The sequence below is a fragment of the Oncorhynchus clarkii genome, chromosome 21, assembly GCF_045791955.1.
Source record: "Oncorhynchus clarkii lewisi isolate Uvic-CL-2024 chromosome 21, UVic_Ocla_1.0, whole genome shotgun sequence".
Taxonomy (NCBI): domain Eukaryota; kingdom Metazoa; phylum Chordata; class Actinopteri; order Salmoniformes; family Salmonidae; genus Oncorhynchus; species Oncorhynchus clarkii.
In genome coordinates this window covers 11,150,709-11,178,639 of record NC_092167.1, presented here as the reverse complement: position 1 = coordinate 11,178,639, position 27,931 = coordinate 11,150,709, and the positions used below count along the sequence as shown (strand labels likewise).

The 27,931-nt window shown below is 42.7% G+C and overlaps 1 protein-coding gene across 4 annotated transcripts; it reads right to left on the bottom strand.

Moving 5' to 3' along the window:
* On the bottom strand, positions 1–27,772 carry LOC139378524 (protein lin-7 homolog A). 4 transcript variants are annotated; one of them, XM_071120769.1, is made up of 6 exons: positions 27,657–27,772; positions 17,230–17,348; positions 11,061–11,132; positions 8,107–8,316; positions 3,968–4,179; positions 1–1,422 (listed from the first exon to the last, which is right to left on the bottom strand). In XM_071120769.1, the coding sequence occupies exons 1-6, from the start codon at positions 27,691–27,693 to the stop codon at positions 1,401–1,403; spliced, it is 672 nt and encodes a 223-aa protein (XP_070976870.1). In that variant the 5' UTR covers positions 27,694–27,772; the 3' UTR covers positions 1–1,400. The 4 variants fall into 4 exon arrangements, with proteins under 4 accessions (XP_070976870.1, XP_070976871.1, XP_070976874.1 ...); XM_071120770.1 differs by having other exon boundaries at positions 3,964–4,179; positions 27,657–27,770; XM_071120773.1 differs by lacking the exon at positions 11,061–11,132 and having other exon boundaries at positions 3,964–4,179.
* Positions 27,773–27,931: the final 159 nt, after the last annotated feature.

Genomic DNA, 27,931 nt, shown 5'->3' with positions numbered 1-27,931 from the left:
TTGTCATTGTACACACGCACATATATTTATTTATACAAATATAATATGTATAACAATTGCATATCACCTGGTGTTGTCTTTTTTTTTCTGTACAATCAGGAAGTACAGTACGTCGAATCAGGAAGTACAGTACGTCGAATCAGGAAGTACAGTAGATCGAATCAGGAAGTACAGTACGTCGAATCAGGAAGTACAGTACATCCAGCCTAAAAAAATGCAAGTCGTCAATTAGAAAGAGAATAAGTAAATGTACAAAAGGGATCTGTCAGAGGCAAGATGAACTGCTCAAAAGTTGAGGGACAAAACACGTTCAAAGCCCAATCTGGTTGGACTATCAGGATGGCACATTGCACACAGTATGCCTGTCAAATGATCTTGCACTACTTCAATACCCATCCACAAAGGAACTAGGCCTATATAGAACATACATACTAGAGTTTGCTACTAGGAAAACCATCCAATGTATTGTTTGTCTGACAGTACTACAGATACAAGACTCCTTTTGATCAGTCTTGACCATCAACTGGTTTTCTAATAGCTTTGAATGAATCCACAGTGCAACTTGTTATACTTAAAGACGGTTACTTGTCATGAGAATACTACGTCAGACGATAGGTAGAGGGTTGAAGGAGAGAGTTTAAAACAGAGGTCCCTTATTGATAAGACGACTAGAACATTCCACAGTCTCTTACTCTTTAAACAGCCGTTTGATTTTAATGGCAGAAGCTGCCTTATGACACACAGTGCATAAGATACAGTTGACCGAGTATTACATGGTTCACTTTTGTATCTTTCCCACATACTGTATATCTCTAATCGTTACTTTTATGCGAAATGTAAAACCAACGAAAGTCTGTTATTGCTAAATCTACAAGTTTCCATACAAAATATTTTCTCACTGCAATATATAAGGTAAAAAAAGAGTTCACATTTATCCAAAGCAGGACAAGTTTGACACAAAAAAGCAATGTTCATTCACACACAGACACAAGCTCCCATAGAAGAAACAATATCACTGTACAAAGCTATAGCAAAACCAAAGTCAGGAAACAAGTGAATGAATTCAAAACAGATAACAAAAATAAACTATCACAAATGACAAGGAGGAACATTGAGGAGGGTCACAACTTTCAACTGTTAGAGGACAACTTCAAATGAACACAAACTAAATCAAAGTCAAAAGGATGGGTTTCAGTGCCTCCAATGTCTCAAGTCACAAGCACCGTTGTTTACATTTCAGAACACATATCTTTCAGTTTTGCTTCCTTCTGTTGGTAGTACATTGAAGGGCGAGGGAGAGTCTTCACTGCTTAACAGTATCATATTCTCCTCTACCAGGTGGTTCCTTTGGGATCCTCCGCACAGAGATGGACTTAGAACCTTGCTTTCAGTGTCCTTCACTACTTCTTCTTTTGGAACAGCCTGTGGGGGATAGATGTAAGAACAGCTGAGAGCAATGCTTGAAACCATTTGACAAGTCAGTCTTTTGACAGGTCAGTAAAGTGGGATGCTAATGTCCTATTCTGGTAGAATTAGTTACAAAAAAAGTGTAGTGTACTCTGCTGTGAATTTCGAAAAGCCCAATGAACTGTGAAAAGCCAATTAAAAATGATTGTGAATTAACCTTGTACTGCAGTGGGCTAAATCAGGGTCACACAGAGTGTTTCTTGGTAGTCTTAAACAAATCTACTTTGAAACAAAAGTGTACACCTCACACAGATGGTTATGGACTTTTAAGAAGGAAGACACCTGTACCATGTCAAATAGAGTTTAAATATATACAATTTTGAGTTTGCATCCCAATATTACACTTTATATACATCACAGAAGACTGAAATATAACAAAACTGTTTGACATAAAAACAGAATTTTCGGTCGGTTTTTAGAAATAATGTTTATTAATTATGAAATTATGAAAAATATGAATAACATTCCACCCATGAGGCCACTATGTCATTTGACAGCAGGAAATGGCTACATGTCTGTGGCTTTCCCACTACTGAGAACAGAGATATAGCAGAGCTTATTGTGTCCTCGGCCTTGGTCAGCCTGGCCAGGTATGCGAGAGGAGACAGAATGGCCGGGCAGCGTGTCAGAGAGGAAGGCTACATGACGTACATATTCCATGGTGCTTGCCACCTAGCAGCCTGTTCGCCGCGCATGTCGCTTGCTTGGCCACCGGCCTCTTGGCCACTGTGGCAAAGCCCTGTAGTCAGCATGCCAGGGTTGATACAACATGATCATACATCCCTGCTCAGTCCCCACTCCATGCCTCTACTGCACAGGTCTACAAGCTCACACATACCTCCCCGAGCTAAACGAGGGCTACACGAGGAGGGTTACTATCAAACGATCAGTGCCACTGAGGATCCCTTAGCCTGCGGGTGGTGTTAAGTCTTTTGTGATGTGCCTCGTGGAGGTATGTCAAGGGTACACTTTAAAGAATGCTCAGCTGAATTAGCCACAGCAACGTGTCATAGCTTCATCTGAGGCCCAGACAGGCTTGGTCTTACTACTACCTATTTTCAGAGTTGTCCTTATTTTGGCTTTATCACCTCCAGCAATCTAAGCAACGACGGGGTATATTTGTATACCATAAGTCTGCCTCAACGTTGCTCTGTGGTATGTGTTATAAAACATGTATGCATGCATCCCATGAGCGTGAGCTCTTATTTGCTCAGCCATATCTAAAATAATTCACAAGCCACGCGGCTGAATTACTTACACAACCTAGACGTTATGACTGTACAGGGGATTGCAACTGCTTAGTTAACAAACACCCTGAAATAGATTAAGCGCTCATTCCAGGAACTTAATGTGTGCAGCAAGCATATGTTTAATGAAAAAATGAAAAGCTTGATGTAATCCTCTGTAACTTTTACCCAAAGGACAAGGCCTGGTATCATTCTGTAGTAGGAGCCTCTCTGACAGGAGCCTCTCTGGTACTCTCTCTGGGTATAAAGAGCCCAATGTGTTTTAAAGAACCACTGAACACGTCGATTGGCACTTCTGTTTTTTCTGTTGCTCATTAGAAAAACAAGATTTCAGTCTTGGAGGTTTGTTTCCGGACCGATTCCGCGCTTGGTTAATGATGTCTGTCCCCCATGAGACACTGTAGCTGCAGAAGCCTATTTCATGTTGTATTTGCGCAATTTTACATCTGACTAAGGTGTTTGTTGCAGTATTTCTCAAGTTTAAAAAATGCGTAACATATTGTCTTATGTAAACCAAGCCAGGCTGCTGGGCAGGTCTGTCTCACTGAATGCTATTGAATAGAGAGCAATCACTGCAGCTGTTCACCCCATGTTAATGGGCAAATGTACTTCGTCTAATCCTTCATTTACCAGTTGTGATACACACATGTTCCAAACACTTTGTAGTCAATTCTGACAATAGAATAACTGTTTCTGACTCATATCGATGCCACATAGGCCGTTTTCAAAGGCATTCGTTGCGTTTTAAACGTTGTTGCTGTTTCGAATGTTCAATGTGCATCTCCAGACAATGCCAGCCTCCGTCAGTTCACCCTATTCCCCAAAAACCTTTGAGGTGCTAAAGAGTCCTGTGGGGCTCAGTTTGTAGAACATGGCGCTTGCAATACCATGGTTGTGGGCTAGAGTCTCAAGGTGGACAAAGTGAGAAAATGTATGCTCTCGATAAGTGTGTCTTGTAAATGACGGAAATGAAAAATCTCTGTCAGATCCTTAAAACAGTATGAGTCTAAATTAAATCATAGTTTGTTGAATATGTAGCCAGTTTAGAGGACTGGTATTCTTACTGTTTCAGCTGTGTGGTCCTTCTCCTTGGTGGCCCCTTAGCCTGGTCCCAGATCTGTTTTTGCTGTCTTGCCAACACCTACAGTCATCCTTGGTGTGACAATGCCCATAGAAGTTGTCAAGACAGTACAAATAGATCTGGCACCAGGCTATGGTCCCCCACCCTTAAAGCAATGAAAAGCCTCACCTACGACATATGGTTCTGCTGGGTAGTGAGGTTCTGCTGCTGCTGGGCCTGCATGAGGAGCTGCTGCTGCTGGCGGCGGCGGGCCGTGCGGAGCTTCTCGAAGCGCGCCTCCATCTCCTCCAGGACCTTGGGCGTGTAGCGTACCACCAGCTTCACACTGTCCTTGGCTGCCTTCAGAAGCTCTACTGCCTTCTCGTGGTGCTCCCCCTCCACACTCTGGGGAGATACGGTGAAAGAGAAGAGACTCAGCACATTTAAGAAATGTGGTGGCAATGTTTTAGTGTTTTAGTGATATGGTCTCTGAAGTCTGCCTCCGTTTCTTAATTGGCATGGTCAGAGAAATAAAGAAACTTTGCCAAGACTTCTATGTAAGCAACAATGACACAGTTACACAGCAGCAGCATCAGTTTCTAAATGGTTACTACCAATTAGGTTTGAAATGGAAGTCCAAATGTATTGCTACTTAGTTCAACAAGCATTGCATATTTGGTATAATTAGTACTTCCTCCTCAAGCCCAGAGTAATATACTGTACCAAGCAACATTTGACACACCTACTCATTCAAGGGTTTTTCTTTATTTGTACTATTTTCAAAAAATAATAAAGACATCAAAACTACGAAATAACATATGGAATCAAAAAGTGTTAAATAAATTAAAATATATTTGAGATTTGAGATTCTTCAAAGTAGCCACCCTTTGCCTTGATGACAGCTTTGGCATTCTCTAAACCAGCTTCATTAGGTAGTCACTTGGAATGCATTTCAATTTTGTCAATTTTGTTACACCAGCTCTTTCAGGAGGACTGGGCCAAAATTCACCCAAATTATTGTGGAACGTTTGCCCCAAGATGAACAATTTAAAGGCAATGCCTCTAAATACTAATTGAGTGTACAGTGGGGCAAAAAAAGTATTTAGTCAGCCAACAATTGTGCAAGTTCTCCCACTTAAAAAGATGAGAGAGGCCTGTAATTTTCATCATAGGTACACTTCAACTATGACAGACAAAATGAGAAGAAAAAAATCCAGAAAATCACATTGTAGAATTTTTAATGAATTTATTTGCAAATTATGGTGGAAAATAAGTATTTGGTCAATAACAAAAGTTTCTCAATACTTTGTTATATACCCTTTGTTGGCAATGACAAAGGTCAAACGTCAAAGTCTTCACAAGGTTTTCACACACTGTTGCTAGTATTTTAGCCCATTCCTCCGTGCAGATCTCCTCTAGAGCAGTGATGTTTTGGGGCTGTTGCTGGGCAACACGGACTTTCAACTCCCTCTAAAGATTTTCTATGGGGTTTTGATCTGGAGACTGGCTAGGCCACTCCAGGACCTTGAAATGCTTCTTACGAAGCCACTACTTCGTTGCCCGGGTGGTGTGTTTGGGATCATTGTCATGCTGAAAGACCCAGCCACGTTTCATCTTCAATGCCCTTGCTGATGGTAGGCTTTGTTACTTTGGTCCCAGCTCTCTGCAGGTCATTCACTAGGTCCCCCCGTGTGCTTCTGAGATTTTTGCTCACCGTTCTTGTGATCATTTTGACCCCACGGGGTGAGATCTTGCATGGAGCCCCAGATCGAGGGAGATTATCAGTGGTCTTGTATGTCTTCCATTTCCTAATAATTGCTCCCACAGTTGATTTCTTCAAACTAAGCTGCTTACCTATTGCAGATTCAGTCTTCCCAGCCTGGTGCAGATCTACAATTTTGTTTCTGCTGTCCTTTGACAGCTCTTTGGTCTTGGCCATAGTGGAGTTTGGAGTGTGACTGTTTGAGGTTGTGGACAGGTGTCTTTTATACTGATAACATAGTTGAAGTGTACCTATGATGAAAATTACAGGCCTCTCTCATCTTTTTCAGTGGAAGAACTTGGTGGCTGACTAAATATTTTTTTGCCCCACAGTATGTAAACTTCTGACCCACTGGGAATGTAATGAAAGAAATTAAAGCTGAAATAAATCATTCTCTCTTCTATTATTCTGACATTTCACATTCTTAAAATAAAGTGGTGATCCTAACTGACTTAAGACAGGAAATTGTTACTAGGATTAAATGTCAGGAATTGTGAAAAACAGTGTTGAAATGTAGTTGGCTAAGGTGTATGTAAACTTCCGACTTCAACTGTATTACCCACCACTGCAACCTGTATGCTCTCGTTGCAACAATTTCGGCTGATAATTTTAGAAAGAGAGGGTCCAGATTGTCTAGCCCAGCCGATTTGTTGGGATCCAGATTTTGCAGTTCTTACAGAACGTCATCTGTCTGGATTTGGGTGAAGGAGAGGCAGGGGGGTTGGGCAAGTTGCTGCAGTGGGGGGGCTGAGATGTTAGGGGTAGCCAGGTGGAAAGCATGATCAGCCGTGGAAAAATGATTATTGTTTAAGTGCTTAAGTTATCGATTATCGTAGATTTATCAGTGGTGACAGTGTTCCCTATCCTCAGTGCAGTGGGCAGCTGGGAGGAGGTGCTCTTATTCTCCATGGACTTTAGTGTCCCCAAACATTTGGGAATTAGTACTACAGGAAGCAAATTAACAGGTGTTCCTTGTTAAAAGTTAATTTGTGTAATTTCTTTCCTTCCTAATGCGTTTGAGCCAATCAGTTGTGTTGTGACAAGGTAGGGGTGGTACACAGAAAATAACCCTATTTGGTAAAAGACCAAGTCCATTTTATGACAAGAACAGCTCAAATAAGCAAAGAGAAATGACAGTCCATCATTACTTTGAGACATGAGGGTCAGTCAATCTGGAAAATGTCAAAAAGCAGTAAGCGCTACAATGAAACTGGCTCTCATGAGGACCGCCACAGGAAAGGAAGTCCCAGAGTTACCTCTGCTGCAGAGGATAAATTCATTAGAGATAACTGCACCTCAGATTGCAGCCCAAATGAATTCTTCACAGAGTTCAAGTAACAGACACATCTCAACATCAACTGTTCAGAGGAGACTGCATGAATCAGGCCTTTATGGTTGCTGCAAAGAAACTATTTCTAAAGGACAATGACCCAACATACCTCCAGATTGTGAAAAGGCTATTTGACCAAGAAAGAAAGTGATGGAGTGCTGCATCAGATGACCTGGCCTCCACAATCACCCGAACTCAACCCAATTGAGATGGTTTGGGATTGGACCGCATAATGAAGGAAAAGCAGTCAACGAGTGCTCAGCATATGTGGGAACTCCTTCAAGACTATTGAAAAGCCATTCCAGGTGAAGCTGGTTGAGAGAATGCCAAGCGTGTGCAAAGCTGTCATCAAGGCAAAGGGTGACTACTTTGAAGAATCTAAAATATAAAAGATATTCATATTTGTTTAACACTTTTTTTGGCTACTACATGATTCCATATGTTATTTCATAGTTTTGATGTCTTCAACAATTATTCTACAATGTAGAAAATAGTAAAAATAAAGCAAAACCCTTGAATGAGTAGGTGTGTTCAAACTTTTGACTGGTACTGTATGTTTTCACATTAAAATTCTGGATGTCACGGAAATCAAATGACTCCTTTATGAAGATTGCTTTTTAAAGCACACGTTTGATTAGTGTTTGTCTGAAGGCAGTTTTAATTCCAAACACATCCTGACTTTACCATGTAAATTGGTTTTCATTTGATGGTGTAAATGGAGAGTTACGGAATAGGATTCGGCAAGGAGTGACTTTGAATGGCCAAACCGCTAAGCCGTGTGAAGTTTGGAACACTTTGCACATGGTGACATTTGCTTCTTCTAAAAAACGGTCGCTTTGATATAGCGTTTGTTGTTGCCCATTGCTTTAGTCATTTAGTCATAGATAGCTCTCCTTTATCTTGGACGCTGGCTCACTATAAGCCTCTTTTTATTTAGGCTTCAGAAAACCAATCACTCTGCATGACCCTATCAATATTCTGAAAGTTTGACTCAAGGTTTAGACAGAATGCTTCCCTGCTCGGATGTGGCTTGTCAGAAAAAGTCAAGCAAGATGAGAAAATGAATACCTTGAAATATTAACAACAGCACACAACTGTGATTGGAATTCGTAATATAGAAGATGCAAATTCACCGAATATCATAAATAGGGTACAGAGTTTTTCCTGGTTGGTTCACGTGGTCAGGAAGATCTGACCCTGTAACCAAACCTAGCGGTAATAGTAAATAAGCAATACATACCACACCATTGACAGACAGGAGCTGGTCCCCTCGCTTTAGGCCCCCGTGCCTCTCAGCCAAGCCCCCTGGGATGATGCGGGAGATATAGATGGGAGAGTTCTGCTCCTTGCCGCCCATCACGTTGAAGCCCAGCCCCTCCTCCGTCTTGGGCAGCTCTACCACTCGGGGGTGAGAGTGACCCTCGCTGGCCGCAAAGGCTGCAACTGTGGCCTGCAGAGAGAGACAGGCGAGATGGTAACGATCAGACCATTATTGGTGTGTTCAGCACTCCAAGCCCTATACCACCCTATTCTGTCTACCACACAAATAGATTAGATAATGACGATACTAAGTGAACTGGGATTGCATTTCCCAACAGCCAAATAAACTTTCCCATACCCAAGAGCAATGTAGAACCAAAGTGTACAGACTTAAATTCACTCTGAGGGTGGGACCTTCTGACTTCTCTCTCTAAATGGGGCTTAGAGACGTCCAGTAGGGCTGAGAATAACAAAGTCAGAGCCAAGGTGATGATGGTGATGTATCGTATAGCCATGTGAGATGTTTTCTGGCTCTGTAAGAACATGAATTAGCACATATCTGTCGCAGCTGGAGAAGAAGAAGCGAGATAACTTCCACCCCCACTAACTAAATCTCTGTGAGCCTGCTTCATTAAATTCCACTGGCTTGGGATGGCTTTCAAGTTCTAGACGAATCTTCTTCTCGCCTTGTCGTCTGAAACAAAGTGTGCAGGAGCTTGTTAGCCCAGCCTGGGAAAGGAACAGCAGATGTACATCGCCACAGGTGCCGGTCTGTCAAGTCTGTCTCATTATTATTCAGCAATACTTTCTCGGGAAACTGCAGGGGAAAAAGGCCTCTGTTTCAAAGCTTGGCGTATGTGCATCCAAAGTTTTCCCTAGCAGGTGAAAGCCCTGAGATCCTCCACTTTTTCGTCCCCCCCTTTCCATCTCTCTCTCCATCTCTCTCTCCCACTGTGAGGTAAAGAAGCACTGTGTTCAGTAGGCCACCATCCCCTCTCTGGCTAACGGCATATCGACCTTCACAAATGTATCTCCCTTCCCGAGAGGAAGAAACTAGATGGCATATGGCTGCCTCCTCCAAATGCAAAAACGTGTCTGGGGCGAACCAAACAAAAATTACAGCTTACTGGGAAGTTGCCCAAGTAATGTCACAGTACCGTATGGAAATTACTTCATTTCATAAAATGTTATCATCATTAGCCATCAGTTCAGCTCAGTCTTTTCTCTGGAGCACCATAGACTAAGTGGTCTCCCATCTCTAGAAGATAAAAGATAAGAACCTCAGGCCAGGAATTACAGTCTGGAATTGATTCTATTAACTGGGTAATAAACTGAATCAAGTGCTCATGTTCTCAGGTGGAACACATTTTAATTGGTAAACGCTCACCAGCAACACTACAGCAAAGGCATCTAAAATGACATCTTCCCTGCTAATTCCTCAAGATTGCTGGTGTATCAAGGGATCCCTGGTTTTCCATAGGACTATAACACGTTTTTTAGGCCCCCGGTGTCCTACTTAAAGTGATTCATGTGAAATGCCCTGAGTGCTGCCCTCCAGACCTTTGGTCAGTGATGTACTTGAGATGTACTTGGAGAGGAGGCTGATGAAACAAGCACCGGCTCAGCTAAACGGAAACTCTCAGGAGGGCAGCACTTTCAAAAACAGCGCACCATCTCATTTCGATGTCATCGATTGAAATCACTCCCGTGGGCGTGGAAGCCAGTGAACGGACTTTGCTCTATGTTAATTGCTGCTCCGCTGGTGGCTACATTTAATATGCTTTTGAAAAGACTGGTGATGGACAAGGACAAGTTGAAAGGCACTTCATGCTGTCGTCATTGCTTTCTTGTGTAAACAGTGTCATATGGACAATCTGGCTTACTTTAACACTGTTAAATACAAGCCCCAAGGCCTCTTTCATGAATTGTAAAGCAGTTTGATTAGACCTATCTACATTCTCTCTTTCAAAACAGCCTTTGAATAAGCTTTGAAATTAAAATGATTTGTTTATGAATATGTACTTTATAATGTTGAACAGGGACCTTGAATATTCAACAAATGATGGATATTCGAAGGGAAATGAAAAGGACACGTCGCTGTAACAGCAGCATACCATCAACCTCAAAACCATTTGATCTGAGCAGGCTAGAAAGAGTACTTTGATATTCCATCAACATCAGATACAGTGGTGTCCTTCAATAGGCCTAAGCTATGTCTTTGCATACCTTTCATCCAAGTTGGAAATTCACAACACAATCCACAGTCTGATTAAAGTCGGAAAAAAAGGTTACCCCGTTTACTTCTCCTTGAGAAAGGGACTGAACCACAGTCAAAGTTTTGCAAACCATTTGCGATTGAAGAGACGACGTTTCGCTGACAAAAAAAGAGCCCTTTGGAATTGTACTCCACACCGGGCCTACTTATCCATTCATCCTGCTTGCCCAGTGTTGTCAATCAATCCGTGTCCTACTCCTCTGTGTGCCCAGTCTCTGGAAGGAGCAGCCAATTGAATCAGTCAGTGTGCGTACCTCCCTATGTTGCCCCATGTCTTCTTCACTCCCTCTCTGATGTTTTGTGAACACTGGGAGGACGGAGATGCACTCCTCTCTCTCATCTCACCCTCCCTCTTGATTCCCTCTTTTCCTGTCCCCCTTTCACTGTTAGAGATCTGCTTGCTTTATTCTCCTCCACAGAAGAAGCTCTCCTCAGAAGGAATATGAATGAACGGTGGAGGAGGGACTCATTGGTAGAACCTCTCAAGTGTTTACATCCAAGGTCTGCTAATGAGTAATTCATTGTGCACCAAACCGGCTCCAGTCTTTGATCATCTGAAGGAGACATGATGGCTGTTTGTGTATCTAGGCTACATTGTACAGTATCTTTCGGCCTCAGGTTTGGTCAATACAGCTAAGCCAGTCTGAGATGTTGCTCACCTTCGCTGTAGCCCGTGCCTGGTACTCCGGACAGCCATTGACTGTGATTGTTTCATGCATGTACTGGTACACCTGAAAGAGAGAGAAAAATGGACTAACCATGAGCGTATTTTCTCAGTACCTTTTGAATTGTCTGCTACATTTCTCCAAGTCTCTTGCATGTTCAATCCATGTCGTAGGCTACCAGACTTGGTAGTTGGCAGGGTTAGGTTTTTGATTTCAATTCAAACCTGTATTTTGAGAGTGTTTATTTTGCAAATACCTCGGAAAGATTATGTAGATATTCATTGGATTTCTTCATCCACCTGGATCCACCTCTCACTGTTAATAAACTGCACACTATTTGGCGCCTGATCCTGCTGCCTCATGCTACTTACTGCCCTTAAGGCTGCTCAAACATCTGGTCCCTACGACAATTAGCATAAGCAAACCGTGGTGCATCAGTAAGTACAAAATACTCATAGCACACTGTGGTGTGGCGCTTACTACCCCTTTTGGTTTTCTCTCATGTGGGTAACACATGGCACTGAGTAAATAAACTGAAGAGAGTGGAGTTTGGAACAGAGTAGCGAGTGGAGCTAAGACTCTTGGTACTGTAGGTGAATTTCCACTGAGGATTTACCCCGGTGTTCTACCAAAAAGCATCAGACCTGTCTGTTTCCAGCTCCATGGCCCAGCTCCTGGTACTTACTGGGCCATGGCTCAGTGGATCTGACCTGACTTGGGGCCAAGGCAAGGCCACTGGGGCTTTTCGGGCATAATTTATATACTGAACAAAAATATAAACGCAACATGCAACAATTTCAGCGATTTTACTGAGTAACAGTAATAAGGAAATCAGTCATATAAGGAAATCAGTCAATTGAAATAAATTCATTAGGTCCTAATCTATGGCTTTCACATGACTGGGCAGGGGTGCAGCCATGAGTGGTCCTGGGAGAGCACTTGGAGCCAGGCCCACCCATTGGGGAGACAGGACCTGCCAATCAGAATTCATTTTTCCCACAAAAGGGCTTTATTACAGACATAAATAATCCTCAGTTTCATCAGCTGTCCAGGTGGCTGGTCTCAGATGATCCCACGAGTGAAGAAGCCGGATGTGGAGGTCCTGGGTTACAAATGGTCTGCGGTGTGAGACGTACAGCCAAATTCTCTAAAACAACATTGGAGGCGGCTTATGGTAGAGAAATTAACATTACATTTTCTGGCAACAGTTCTGGTGGACATTCCAGCAGTCAGCATGCCAATTGCACGCTCCCTCAGTCCTCTGTGGCATTGTGTTGTGACAAAACTGCACATTTTAGAGTGGCCTTTTATTGTCCACAGCACAAGGTGCACCTGTGTCCTGATCATGCTGTTTAATCAGCTTCTTGATATGCCAAACATGTCAGGTGGATGGATTATCTTGGAAAAAGAGAAATGCTCACTAACAGGGATGTAAACAAATTTGTTCCCAAAATTTGAGAGAAATAAACTTTTTGTGCATATGGAACAATTCTGGATCTTTTACTTCAGCTCATGAAACATGGGACCAACACTTTACATGTTGCGTTTCTATTTTTGTTCAGTAATACATAACAATGGCTAACTGTGAATGATGTTTAACACCTTACAAAGCAACTGTATTGATTATGCAGAGGTTGCTGACTCCGCTCTTCACAAGTCCTCACTGTCGGCCCTAGCTATGGAATCACAATGTCCCTAGTATAACTTAAGGGTGTATACACTAGTGGAACTCTGGTGTTAAAGTCAAAAAGCAGTTCTTTGTTTTTCAGCTGAGCAACTCTTTGATTTCCAATATTGAACACCATCTTGGGACCTTATTCCAGGACACCTCTTCCACATCTACAGTGTGATCTAACCTCCTCTAAAGAGGAGTCAGCATTATGTGCCAATGGAAAGCTTTCAGGTGTAAAAGAGCCATTTTCTATAGTCGTTTCTATACATAGTCGTTTCTATATGTTTCTATACGTTTCTATAGTCGTTTCTATACATAGTCGTTTCTATACGTTTCTATGCGTTTCTAGACTTTTCTACTTTTCTAGAGTCGTTTCTATACATAGTCGTTTCTATACATTTCTATGCGTTTCTAGACGTTTCTAGAGTCGTTTCTATACATAGTCGTTTCTATACAGAATATGACATACTGTTTCGACACCATTTACAATAGCACCCCCAGTGTACAGTATGACATTATCATTGAAAATTTGAATTTGTTCTTAACTGACTTGCCTAGTTAAATAAAGGTACAATAAATACATTTTTAAAAATGACACCTTCCTCTGGTGATCCAACAGAAACATTATGAATGCTCTGATTAGTGGTGCATTGTTGAACATTACATGAGACATTGGCCTAAATCCCCATACAGGGTCGTGTAATTGTTTGATGTGACTCATGTTATCCCACATCCTTTGCGGCTGGTCCATTCTATAAACATTTTTTTTCAGTGCATCGCTTTTCACATAAAGATACAGCATCCATCCATCATTGTGAGCCTGATTGAAATACACTTAAGATGTATGGACTGTTGTGTATTCAAGGTCTCAGTGGATGCCTTGCTGTGAGTCAGGAGAATCGTGTCTAGGAAACACGTGAATAACAATAAAGGTCAAGCTATTTCAATCTGTAATTTGCTTAACTATATGCACAAACATCCACGAGTTGAAGTGCAAATTGGATTTACCACTAACTACTGCTGAATTATTCAACGAGCAAACCAAATGCAATTGTAACGTCTCAAACCCTTCTTGAAGAACAACATTGACTTTGTTTTTTTTTTCCTGTGCAGTGAATTGAAAGCTTTTTCATGGTATTGTTTTTCGCTGGAATGAAAACTAATAGGGATTTTACTCATCAGCTCACACCTCGGTATGTCTCTACTCTCTACAAAGGAGAGCATGTGTTTTCTGGGCTCAACCACCATTCAATATTTCTGTATGATGAGCTGGAGCAAAACAAGGCCCTTGCCTCTTTGCGACCTCAACGTGCTTCATCTGTGTTTCAACAATAAAACAAGTGGTTTCGTGAAGCCTTGGTATATCCGACTGATGAAAAACAAAGTCCATTGTTGATGTGAAAATAAAATAACAACCTCAAGCTCACAATTCCCAACAACCAAATAAATCAATTGCATTTTGTTCTGAGCAAGTAGTTCACTTACAAAAATAAGATATTGGAGCTTTTTAGGTTGACCATAATGAACCCAGTTGAACTCAGTCTGACAACACTGTTAATGAATGAACTTAACCTTCTGTTCTGATAATTCATTTGGGGAAAATAATCTCCAATAACAAAGAAAACAGTCACAACATGGAACAAATTGCTGTGTTATACATACAGATACATGCAGGTAGAAAGAGCGCGAGAGAGAGAGAATGAGATTTGAAAGACTTGCACTCCTGAAGACATCATTTCTATCTCATTCCCCCTCCTGTTGCTACGCATCCATCTTTACCTCTGAACTCTACTTTCTTCCTGTCCCTCCTGAATATACTCTCTCTCTCTCTCTCTCTCTTCCCCCTCTCTCCTGACTCTCCGGTTCACTGGGCGTAAACCACGGCAGGCTTTCATTAACCCAGATCTATTTAACCTCTATGGAAGGCTCATTGTGCTTGATGGGCTGGGGGCTACCAGTCTACCGCCAGCCTTACGAGGACGACACAATGCCTGATAGTGGAGAGAGCTGCCCGGAAGGTGCCTGGCACGATGCGTGTAACCATGGCTCCCCGACCGTCTCCCTCTCTTTACTGAGATGGGGAGTGGAGAGGAAAATGGGGAAGGATGAGACGGAGAGAGAGAGAGCTTGAAGAGCTCTCCTTCTCCTCTCTCTAGCTGACTGAGTTTAAAGGGGTCATTTGGTAGAAGCAAAATGGGAATTAATAACTGTTCATTCACAGACCTCCCTAGCTCTGTCAGCATGACACAAAAAGAGAATATTAAACGCACAGAGATAATTAAATGATGTGGCTTTCAGCCTTCAGCTCACAGTAAATGTAGTGAGAGACTAAGGTCTGCCCTCAACGGAGCGGCACACAAATCCTTTCCTTTATATGAATTCAAAGTGAGACTCATATTCATATGCCCTGTTCCATTATCATCAGGCAACTCTATGATCACATAATTGATTCAGTTCATTGGAACAGACTATGCTTTTTTTTGCAAGGAAAAATGACCTGCATTGTTTTGTGACTAATGAAAGTCATGATTCGATTTCATGTGTGGTTGAATCGTTTGCTCGGGCCTCTCGGATGATTTTCATCACGACCAGTTCTTGATATGCATAGCGCTTTAAGTCAAGCCAACAGAGTGGCTGGAAATCATCATAAACTCCATCATTTCCAGCTGGTTAGCGCTCCCAGTCGTCTTCCCTGGTGTCCTTCCCTTTCCATTTGCAAAGCAGATTGACTCTGACAACTCATTCAGGGACATTCCCTGAGCTCTGAGATGTCATTGATAGACAAGGTTGGGAAGAGCAACGCTCCTCCTCACTCCATCTCTCTGTAATTGTGGGTCTTTCACCTTAGCAAGCATTTCCATCCCCCATCAATTTCCCCTATCAACAGTTAGCCAGTTAACCCCCTCACCCATAGCTAGGCTGATTCATGTGGCTGTAAATACTATTGACACTGTGAAGAAGGTTTTCAGCCGGATCACCTCTGTGACTTCTACAGTAGAGACATGATCAAGCTACCCTGGTCTGTGGGATTCTGTGTCTGCTCATCAGACCATGAAATGAGCTTCGCCAGCAGATATGAGACGAGGGGAACAAATCAAATCGCTCAATTATAATACCTGGTGGCCCCAGCTTAATGCAGTATAGGTCATCTGCATTAATGAAATGACACGCAGGTGAATCCCAATACCGCACAACAATATATGGCTCTGACGCAACCCTTAATCTTCCTGTAATAGCTGTGGAGGAAATGATTGAATGACCTACTATGTTGTTTAATTGAACATACTATGCTGTTTTTACTTGGAGAGTTGTCCATTGTTATACGTTAGTATTTTGCTGATACAGGCTTGTCTTGTGTGACTTAGTCATTTGTCTGGGCGTACAGATAAGAGCCGTTTAGGTGTGACTGCAGTATGTGACATTATGTTTTAACAATCTACAGGAACCTAGACGTGTGGAAACATGCAGGACGGAACGGACAAAATGGTGGCAATGTTTGAGTGGTTGTTATCGATTGCTTCATTTTTGCAAATCTAATAATAAAGTTGTTTTGAAGAATACAGTCTCTCTCCTTTTGGTTAGAACCCCTACAACGTGGCTCTCTCAACGACAAAGATTTCCCATCTGCAGACATATTGCAGCACAGAACAGGGTGATTGCATTACGATTAACTTACCCATGTGGCTCAAAGAGGCTCAGCGGTCTAGTCCTGCTATGTCAAGGTATTAAGAGCGAGCTGCGGGGAAGTGTTTTACGATGCTCGTCACTGTCCATAGTCTGGGGAAAATGTGCATGTGCTAGGAAAGTGAATACAGGGGTTGTGACAGCATTGCTGGATTGTAAACACGTGACATTCTCACGTATGGCAAGGTATTGCTCCATTCACATAAACACCATGTTCTCTGATCTTCCATAGAGACATGGGAGCATTTATCGCCTTGGGAGTCTGTTAGTCCAATAACCACTGACGTGAACACCACAGCTGTTGAATGTTGCAGCGTAACTGTATGTGCTGATAACGATCTCTGTAATAACAGCAATCATCATCATGGCCACGACCACTCATCTTCACTCTCCAGCTCCTCTAGCAGTCAGACCTCTACGAGAAAGAGCCATTCTGCCTAGCTGCTACTCCTTGCAGATACATGACGCCTCCCCCACCACCAGGCAGCACCAGGCTCCAGTGTCTCTGCCTGACTCCCAGGCCAGGCTTCTCTCATCCTGCTGTCCAATGAAAGGGCCAGCCCTCTCTGACATTTCCTCTGGTAGATTACATTTCCTACTAGATGACCTCAGTCTGTATTGATGGCCCTCTTACCCTTCAGTCTGTGTGTCTGAGCTGACCACGTCTGGGAAAACACCCCTAAAAGTCTGCATTGTTGTGTAGCCACATTTATTCATTCAAATAACCATCAGTCACCTGTGGTCAATTTCCCTGTGTTGGCAGGAGCAAAAGGACCCTGGGGCCGTGGTGCAGGGGAATCGACTCACCTCTCTAATGGCTGTGCAGAACTCACTCTGCAACACCAACTTCAGGGACTGCAGCTTGTGACCCGGGACGTCCCCGGACTCCTGTAGCTTCTCCAGCAGCTCAATCGCTCTGGCCACATCTGACAGAGAGAGAGAAAGAAAGACAGAGAGGAGAGAGGGAGAGGCAGAGAGAGGGAGGAGAAAGGGGGAGAGGCAAAGAGAAGGAGAGAGAGGAAGAGGTAGAGAGAGGTGGAGAAAGTCAGAGAGAGAGAGAGAGAGAGAGAGAGAGAGAGAGAGAGAGAGAGAGAGAGAGAGCGAGAGAGAGAGTGAAAGAGAGAAATGACAAGAAGGGAAAAATGCCCCATTGAATTACATTAACCTCAGCCTTGAAAAAGAAGTCTGGAGTGAATCGATAGAGAGGATAATGGAAAAAAACTGAGTCAAGGCCTAGGGGAACGAGAGAGAGAGAGAGAGAGCAATCCCAGCGTAGTTTGCATTAGGCCTGCTCCATGCATGAGAAAATGGGGGGCGGACTTCGGGGAAGGGAATTGTTCCGTTCAAAGCGAGCGATTCCTGGCAGGAGCAGGCACCACGGGCATTAGATCCTTGAAAACAAACCCATGATGCCTCTGAATTAAAGACTTTGACTCCTGTGTCTAGTAAACTCTCCACTACTAATTATCATCCGGTGAAGAAATCCAGAGTAAAGCAGATTATTTTCACACTCTTAGAGACAAATAGGGAAAATGAAAGAAATGAGAGTACATGCTGGAAGGGGAGAGGAGGGATTTGGTGCTCAGCCTAATCGTTGGGTCAGTTGTTCTAGGAGAAACTAAATAAAAAGCAGTTGGTGGGATAATGTGCATCTGTCAACCCTTTATCCCTTGAGCATGTGCAAAGATCAGCGAGTCGCTCGAAAATAATCAAACCACTTGTAATCAGCTACAGATTTGATATTTTTCCTACCGAGCTTGATGTCGAACACAGTGACACAGTGACACAGTGCACACCCAGGAGGGAAATTGCAAGATGTTGTATTGGAGTTGATAATATAGCTTAGGTGTGAAAAATGAAACGTTGTTAAGTGAGTCTACTTTATTAATGCAAGAAATGTCCAACTACACAGCAAGTGTATACTGAGGCTAGGTGCAAGGATTCTAAACAATCATCTTAAACACCTTTACCCTGGTGTTGAACTAGCACCACATTCTGCACCACACCAACAGAGAGAGGTAAACAACCGACCGTGTTTATAAACATCACGCCGAACCCAGGGAGGCTGGACTGAGACGGAAGACAATCTACTGTAACCCGGTGAGGCAGAGAGGAGACAGAAAAGCTATTACCTTTTACAGACCTAGGGCGAACTAGGTAAGAGGAGGGGGAACTGCATACATAGAACCGGGGGTTGTTTGGGCAGGTTTGTTTTGTGCCTGTATTAGGCAGTCAAACAGACATACAAGGGCACAACATTTACTGTTAGTACACAAGTATACATGGAGAAAGAACATGATACCCAGAGAACCAGCGTGGATTACATTAAACCAGAAGAAATGGTGGGGTCGATTTCCATCAGGATTGGTTACTTCAAGCCACAAAGTGTTGCCAGGGAGATCTTTACAGGGCATTCATCAAACTCCACGACTCCACTCAGCATCTTCTGTAATGATGGTGTTGTATAGCACAGATAATATCACATAGGATGTTCTAAAGGATGTACAAAAATAACATGTTTTATTGTCACATACACCGGATAGGTGCAGTGAAGTGTATTTTTATTTACAGGGTCAGCCATAGTAGTACGGCGCCCCCGGAGCAAGTTAGGGTTAAGTGCCTTGCTCAAGGGCACATCGGCTGATTTTTTCCCCCAGCTTGTCGACTCGGGTATTTGAACCGGCGACCTTTCAGTTACTGGCCCAACGATCTAAGTCTAGGCGTGGGTGGTGTAGTCTACCCTAGAGGCAGCCTGTTCTGGTAAGAACCCTAAGCTACGGGGAGACGAGAGCGGAATTAAAGCTGGTCCATAAAGAGTCGGACACAGGAAAGAGGACACTTTTCTCTGAACCTGTGAGTGTGAATGGAGGGATCTAACAGTATTCATTACTACTTTACATTACCCCTACAATGGTAATGTAGCTAATGTACAGGATTTCCATCAGCTTTAATAAGCATCCAATGAGTCCCTAAGGTGAATGAGGTTGTACAATATTCTGTACCATACCTGTAAAAAACAGAGGGCTTTGCACTAATGAGTGGCTAGTAATCTGCTGGTATTATTCCAAGCAGCCTGGGTAGTTTTATGAGCGTTTATTTCTCATTATAGCGAGGTCAGAGCCAGATCAGGAGAGCTTTTGCCTGCTCTCATTTTCTCATTAGCGCCAATTTCTTCATCCACGTCAAGGTCTCTGACGAGGCCTCCGACATCGAGCAACACATCAAAGATTTAAGATTTCTAAAACATTTTTGTTGATAGATGGGATTTCTCGGGAGGTCAGTTTTTGTACTTTGACCCTACACTGATCAAAAGCAATAGTTGGTATTCTCCACCTGTTCAGCACCACTTTCAAGTAGTTTGGCTTTCAACTTCGGTCTGGGGAATTAAATAAGTGTATTCTTTGAAATAAACTGGGTTATAGGCTAAGAAGCTATTTTGTAAAAGTAAAGCTAACCGTGTTTGATTGCGAAAGGGAAAGATTTCAGGTATCAAGTTGTTTGAAAGGAGAAAGCAGTCTTGAAAAGTCTTAGGCTGCAAGCCGTCAAAGGCAGTTTTTTAGACCCATATTTGAATAACAAAAAAAACTGTCATGCCCCATCTCCCCTATTCAGACTGTCCAGTGTCTGAGCCCAGTCAGCCAACACCCCAGCAGTGAATAGGGATTGTTGCTACCAGATGTGACAGTTGTTATCCCCCTAGACCAGTGATGAGGGCTAGACTACAGCAGAGCCTCTCCTGCTCCTAGAGTTATTACAGGTAATCGGTCATAAAAGCCTCCCCTCTCCAGCAGTTGCATTTCATTTGCTGCATCGCGACACATATCATGCCCATCATCCACCCTGCTTCCCTTGGTCTGCTAGCTCATCCCCTCTGCAAGCACTGCCGTGTCAATTTGTTTCAATAAGTACATGGCTATTTGTGGACAGAATGTCTTGGACAGACCGTGGATAGTGTCGTGTGATAATTGGTGTAGAACATGCAGCAGTAATAGAACACCATCCAGTCCTGTGAGGAGCTGCCTACGTCAGGCATTTCTGCTGGAATCCAGTATTTTGTCTATGGTGTGAGGACTGAGGAGTGAGACATCAAATGGTTTCCTCTGTGTGTGATCTAAGGGGTATAAACCCCCCAGGGTATAAGATTGGCTTGGTGGCCCAGGGTGATTTGCAGTTTCAATGACTATGGGAATCCAGGCACAGAGTTACGTCACATCCAAATAGCTTAGTCTGCAACGACTCCCAAATAAGACACTACAACGACACGCGTCACATCAAATCCCTGCGTGGTGCATTCAGCCACATCACCTAGGAGACCAGCTGAGAACTTAAGTCCTTATTATAGTTGGCTATGTAGATACACACAGACCAGTAAAACCATGGTAATATTGAGCTACACCACCAACAGCAAATCCCTCAGCCTACAATACTAATACAAAGGCAAACCGCTTTGAAAGAGTAGCTCTACACACCACTAAGAATACCCTCACCGCCCACATGACGTGGCCCGTTACCAAGCCGGAGCCACTCCATGAATAACTACAGTACATCTGGAGGGTAACACACAGTCAGCCAACACGATTCTGGCCTGCCTTACTAACTAACACTCCAACCCATCTGAGAGAGGAGCTTGAGAGTATGCATGGATCTGGCCCTTTCTCTCTATTCCACTTCATTAGAAAACCTCTCTTTGGATTTCCTCACTCCACTGTCCTCACCCCACTGTCCTCACTCCACTGTCCTCACTCCACTGTCCTCACCCCACTGTCCTCAATCCACTGTCCTCACCCCACTGTCCTCAATCCACTGTCCTCACTCCACTGTCCTCACTCCACTGTCCTCAACTCACTGTCCTCACTCCACTGAGATGTATTCACTCAACCACTAAACCATTAGCATTCTGCTCGTCGTTCCTCTTCTCCACACTCCAATGAGACTTCAGCCCCCTTGGAGCTTCACCAACTCTAGAGATGGACTCAGGGGGTCCAGATGTCCGCAACATCTGTGGGACTCACTCTTCCTCCCTCCGCCTCAAAATGAACATATTTAAAGAGCAGTTACTGTATGTTTAGAACCTCTGCAAGGCATGAGCACTGTTTGCAATAAAATAAAATAAATATTCTGTTTCATTTGACACATATTTTCAAGGGAAGACAAAGGTGTCAAGGTGATACTGTTGCTCTTATTGGAGGTGTAATTAAGGATGGGAGCTAGAGATGGGATACAAAACAATGGTTGTTAAAAATGAAACATACAACTCCTAATTCACATTTATTCAATCTGTGAAGTTGGAGAGGCATGTTTCTTGCCTCTGTATTCTATAACTAAATAAAGTATGAAACACCAGTTCATTGCTATGCATTGAGTAGTCAGGAACGTTGATGCTACTAGCCAAACATCTGACCTAGTTTAACTTCTCTTTGCCACACAGCGGTGAGAACACATTACCATTGCCTGATTGGATGAGCTGAAAGTAATGAGACGTGTTCTTTGGGGCGGTCACATAGGGCTCTCATCTACCATTTTCTATTTCAACAATCACCCCTGACTGGGTAATGACACATTTCTCTATTTGAAAGGTTTATCATACGTCTCCAATTACAACAGAGAGTGAAGCAAACTGACTGTTTACTGAAATCCCTGTGGCCAACTTGAACCAAAATGATACTGTGCGTCCTTCAGTGTACGTATGAATACATTCCTAATGGGCCGATGTATGTGTCCCTAACAGCAATAAAGACAGAAGTAAAAGCAAGAGAACAAAGGCCAATAAAAATTATATCTGAATTCTTTGTGGGAAATAATTCTTGAGGCAGCCAACAAATAAAAGATTTATGCTCATTCTCATTCATGTTCTAAGGTAGCGATGAAGGTGTTTTAGAGGGTGCCCAACTTTGGGAGAGAAATATTCTGAAAGTGCTGTTGAAGTGTTACTGAAAGCAGTGTCCTCTAAAGAGCCATTTCCAAGAGGAATCAATTAATTAATAGTGCGTATCTAAGAAGCTATTAGTCCACTACAGTCTGTTTCTGTGACTGACAATGTCAAGACATTTTGTGGTAAATCTGTTCAGTGATAAATCTGTTTCTGTGACTGACAATGTAAATACGTTTAGTGGTAAATCTGTTTCTGTGACTGACAATGTAAAGACGTTTAGTGATAAATCTGTTTCTGTGACTGACAATGTAAAGACGTTTAGTGGTAAATCTGTTTCTGTGACTGACAATGTAAAGACGTTTAGTGGTAAATCTGTTTCTGTGACTGACAATGTAAAGACGTTTAGTGATAAATCTGTTTCTGTGACTGACAATGTAAAGATGTTTAGTGATAAATCTGTTTCTGTGACTGACAATGTAAAGACGTTTAGTGATAAATCTGTTTCTGTGACTGACAATGTAAAGACGTTTAGTGATAAATCTGTTTCTGTGACTGACAATGTAAAGACGTTTAGTGATAAATCTGTTTCTGTGACTGACAATGTAAAGACGTTTAGTGATAAATCTGTTTCTGTGACTGACAACGTAAATACGTTTAGTGGTAAATCTGTTTCTGTGACTGACAATGTAAAAGACGTTTAGGGGTAAATCTGTTTCTGTGACTGACAATGTAAAGACGTTTAGTGATAAATCTGTTTCTGTGACTGACAATGTAAAGACGTTTAGTGGTAAATCTGTTTCTGTGACTGACAATGTAAATACGTTTAGTGGTAAATCTGTTTCTGTGACTGACAATGTAAAAGACGTTTAGGGGTAAATCTGTTTCTGTGACTGACAATGTAAAGACGCTTAGTGATAAATCTGTTTCTGTGACTGACAATGTAAAGACGTTTAGTGATAAATCTGTTTCTGTGACTGACAACGTAAATACGTTTAGTGGTAAATCTGTTTCTGTGACTGACAATGTAAAAGACGTTTAGGGGTAAATCTGTTTCTGTGACTGACAATGTAAAGACGTTTAGTGATAAATCTGTTTCTGTGACTGACAATGTAAAGACGTTTAGTGGTAAATCTGTTTCTGTGACTGACAACGTAAATACGTTTAGTGGTAAATCTGTTTCTGTGACTGACAATGTAAAAGACGTTTAGGGGTAAATCTGTTTCTGTGACTGACAATGTAAAGACGCTTAGTGATAAATCTATAATATACAGTACTGTCCTGTGTGTTACCTTGAGATTTCCTAAAATGTAATCAGTGACGGGTGACCACAGAAATGATGGTATTATGTTGATGAAACACAACGTTCAAACTATGAACAGCATGGTGTCTAAAACAATCACCAGGTCCAGAATGAGTCAGCCTTTCAAGTACACAGAGTTCCCTTTCTACTCTGCTTTGATGACTGGATCTACTAATGCAGCCATCACTCTGGATGTGTCATAAATAAATGTGAAGACCACAACAAGCAGCTAGCAATGCTGCTGTGCTGAAACACACCAGGTTTGTGCTGTCCTGCCTTAGGCACGGCTTATTTCACTCTTCCTGGGGGTCCAAGCCTTTCGACGCCACAGTATTAAACAATGAGTGCTTCACTGCTTTCTACACTTGAGTAAAAGTCTAAACATGATTTTGAGCTGTTTGAAAAACTGGGCAGTGCTCCAATATCATCACATAATTGCCCTGTTGATAATAAAGAGCATAGCTGAATAGAATATATTTTCCAATATCTGCACGTTGTTTCAATACAAATGCTGTGGGGTGTAAATAAGCATGTCCAATTAACTCAGCTGGCTCATTAAGACGTGGTGCTGATGAAAACAGAGACTGCAACGCAGGTGCATCTTCTCCATCTCTACTGGGACGTCTAAGGTCCTAATAGAGAATCGTTTCATAGCTGATTGATTCAAGACTAGTCTGAGCTATTCCTCACTCCCACATGTAATGTTTCCCAGAGCAGTGCCCTAACACTGTCACTACCAGAATGGCTGACTTACACATGCCAGAATAAATTGCCCCGGAGAGGCCATGCCATCTGCCACTTCCCACTTTGACCCGCGTGTCCTTTCTGCCGTTGGCAACCACACTGAAATTACCACACACAAAAACTCTACTGTGCTCATTCTCTGGATGAGTAGAGGAACAGGCCAGCAGGGGCTTGCCAGACACAAGGCCAGCTCCTCAACAGGAGAGCTTTTTAAATGGACGCACCTCACTTTATCAATCCCCCCCATAAGCCGAGTGAATTAACACTAAATGGCCCTGCTGTGACATTCCTGGGAAAATGAAACACTCCTTAGACTGTCCCCATCAGGGCTCATTAGCCTAAGGCAGAAGCGGATAACACTCTGAACTTTGTTTTTGTCTCCCTTCCTCTGACTGATTACCTGGCAGATGTCCATCCCAAACAAATGACATTTCTTTTCACTGTGGTTCTAATGAGAGCTTACCCAGAGCTGTGCCATTCTAAACAGCTCTCCGTTGATGAAATTGCTGAGCTGGCTGTTCACCTCACCTGTAATCCCTCCTCTCTGTTATCACCCAAAGCAAGGTACAAGAGGAAGGTCGCTGCGCAACAACGAACAAATCCAGTGACCTCTGCAAGCAAAGCAAAGCCTGTCTGCAGTATGGTGAGACAACATGCTTAGGGCCCTGAGTAGGCTACAGTGTGTTGCCCTTTCTCCCCTGTGAATAGACTCAAACAAAGGATCAGCGATAACTTGCAAGGAAATGTGCGGTTGTTCTATATTTATTACGGCAATAAACCATGCACGGAGAGCATCAAAAAAGTATTGACTTCAGATTTCAAGCTTCGGCTCTCCCTCAATGTTTGGAATCTTAGTAAATCCACTGTCATTTCAGACGGCACAGAAACCTGTTTGAGCATCTGTGTCTTACTACACCGCTCAATCAGCAAATATATAGGAATTCTGCTCACAAAGGCCTCAAATTCCTCTCCATCAGCAAATATCTGTCAGAAAGAGCACTAACACATTTCACTGTGATTACTGTACAGCCTCAGCCAGACTGATATTATTAGGACTTCATGGCATACAGTTGATGAGAACTCTCTCAGTATCTCTATCAATTTCAATAGTCTTGGCATGCCTGGTGCCGGTTAGTGTTTGAATGAGAGTCAATCGTTGAAGGAGAACTTTGGTGCCATGGGCAGGGAGGTTCCAACACAGGCTGTTTCTCCACAGGACAGTGGCGTTTGAGTCATTTCCTGAGACAATAGCAGGAAGTGCAGTCATGACCTCAAAGCACAATGTGAGTTTCCCGCCTCTTCGTGTGTGTGACAAATCCCTAACACATCCTGCTTTCAACAAAGAAACAGGCTTCTTTTCAATATCAATTACAGTGTTTCTTCGCTAGTGGCAGTAGCGACAAAGGACTCTGTGCAAAGACAATGACAGCTCTTGTAAAGCTATCATTATGATCCCCTAGATGATCACTTAATGAGCATGTGGTTACAGCAGCCACCTGAATGTTCTCTCTGAAATTATAGGGGCTCTGACTCACTAGTCTACCTATGTAAACCCAATGGAAAGGGTTGAGTAGCCTATACTGGCACATATATTTCAGTTTAACTGGGGAGAACAAAACTCTTCCCCAATGTGTCATATAATGAATGACTTGTTTATCAATAGAATCTCAATGCCAGAAATGTTCCTTCCCCTCATGGAACAGAGCGCAGCTTCTTGTTTATCATTTTGCCCTGTATCATGTTTTTGCCCTTGCACCCACTCCCCATTCAAGCTCGTATACAGCCACCCACTCCCCATTCAAGCTCGTATACAGCCACCCACTCCCCATTCAAGCTCGTATACAGCCACCCACTCCCCATTCAAGCTCGTATACAGCCACCCACTCCCCATTCAAGCTCGTATACAGCCACTTCAAGCTTGTATACAGCCACCCACTCACTCCCCATTCAAGCTCGTATACAAGCTCGTATACAGTTGCTTCAGTCACGCAATAATGAATCCAATTGCCACTGAGCATTGAATTGACTGTAAATCATTCAAATGAGCCAATGTTTAAAAAATGGGAAGAAAACCGTTATATTATCCGTTATTCCTTGGGTATAAAGACAGGTCATTCGCTGATGATCCTCGTTCGGTTTACATCCATTCCATCCTTCATGATAACAACCAGGCTCGATTACTCATGCGCAATGCTGTGTTCAACACAACGTAGAGAGGTCACCATTTGTCATTTTCCAATTTAGACAGATGTTTATATTCTCTTGCCTTCCACATTCCCGTGAGTTGTTTATTCCACGGCGTTTACAGTTTTTCCTACGGTCACTAACTGTTGTGGCAATCATTCAAAGTGGGCCCATGCCCATTACTTTTCCCAGATGTATCATCTTTCTCTATTTTTAACACCACCCCTTTCGTTTGTGCCATGCAGCCACACTAATGCATTTCACTACCGGATTCGTTTTAAGCACTCTATAGGCTACACATTTAATCTGATTTCCCCATAGTCCCCGTTTCGAATATCAAAATGAAAGAATAGTCAGGAGAAGCTATCAGAAGCTATCCATCTGTTATCATTGGACAGGCAGGCTACTGTAGGAAAGCAATATCACCTGAAGTCCGTGTGCAAGTCGACCTATTACTACTCTGAAATATGAAGTAGGCTATAGGTAGACTACATTGTGGACTCAACCTTCCTTTTAAAATAATGCCGCAGGTGAATTCATTTTTCACTGTCGACAACAGGTATGCTATGGGGTGAAGACATGTACCCCTTTCTTGTTCACTGTCCAAATTACCATTAGATTCAAGAAAAATATAAACCAATTCAAAAAGCTGTTTGTTTTATATTCTTAAGCCTAACCATCCAAAAGTTGTCTGATGTGTAGAGAAGTAAGGATTTAAGCGTGATTGGATTCCTGCGCGCAATAAATTGTTTCTCCCAATCACGAAGTGAAGAATACAGCGAGATAATATTCTATTGGATGTTACATAACATAGATAAATGCGCTCTATTCATATGCAGTGGGATGTAATACTGTGGGTTAATAACACATTCGTTGTAATATTGCTGAACAGCATTATTTAATTAAGCCGTTTTATCCAATTTTGCAGAGTGCGCACCAAACGGTCCATACATTTTATTCCCTGCAAATAACGGTATCCAGCGAGAGAGAAATATAAGCTGACGAACGTAAAAATTAAATAATAGCCTATAGTAGTTTCAACTTAAATTTGGTCCGCCAATGCATCGTTCGCTCAAGTTTCGGGATCCAGAAATAATTCAACAAGAAAGCGAATCCGACGATTGTGCGCCTTACCTCGATCCAGAGTGAGCGGTTGGACCTCTGTCGCCATGACTGCTGTTATGGGGAGATATAGCGACTACGGTAGCTGCAGCATCAGAAGCAACTCAAGCTAAACGGGCGAGTGAGAGCACAGAGCCCGTCGGTGGGAGTGGCTGGAAGGGAGAGGGGATTACCTCCCGCGCCGCTGCTCCATCGGACTGACCCAATGGTCCTGTCAAACCGAACAACCGCGGGATTAATATCTTTATGCAAATAATTGAGAGTGGATGGGACTGGATTGACCTATA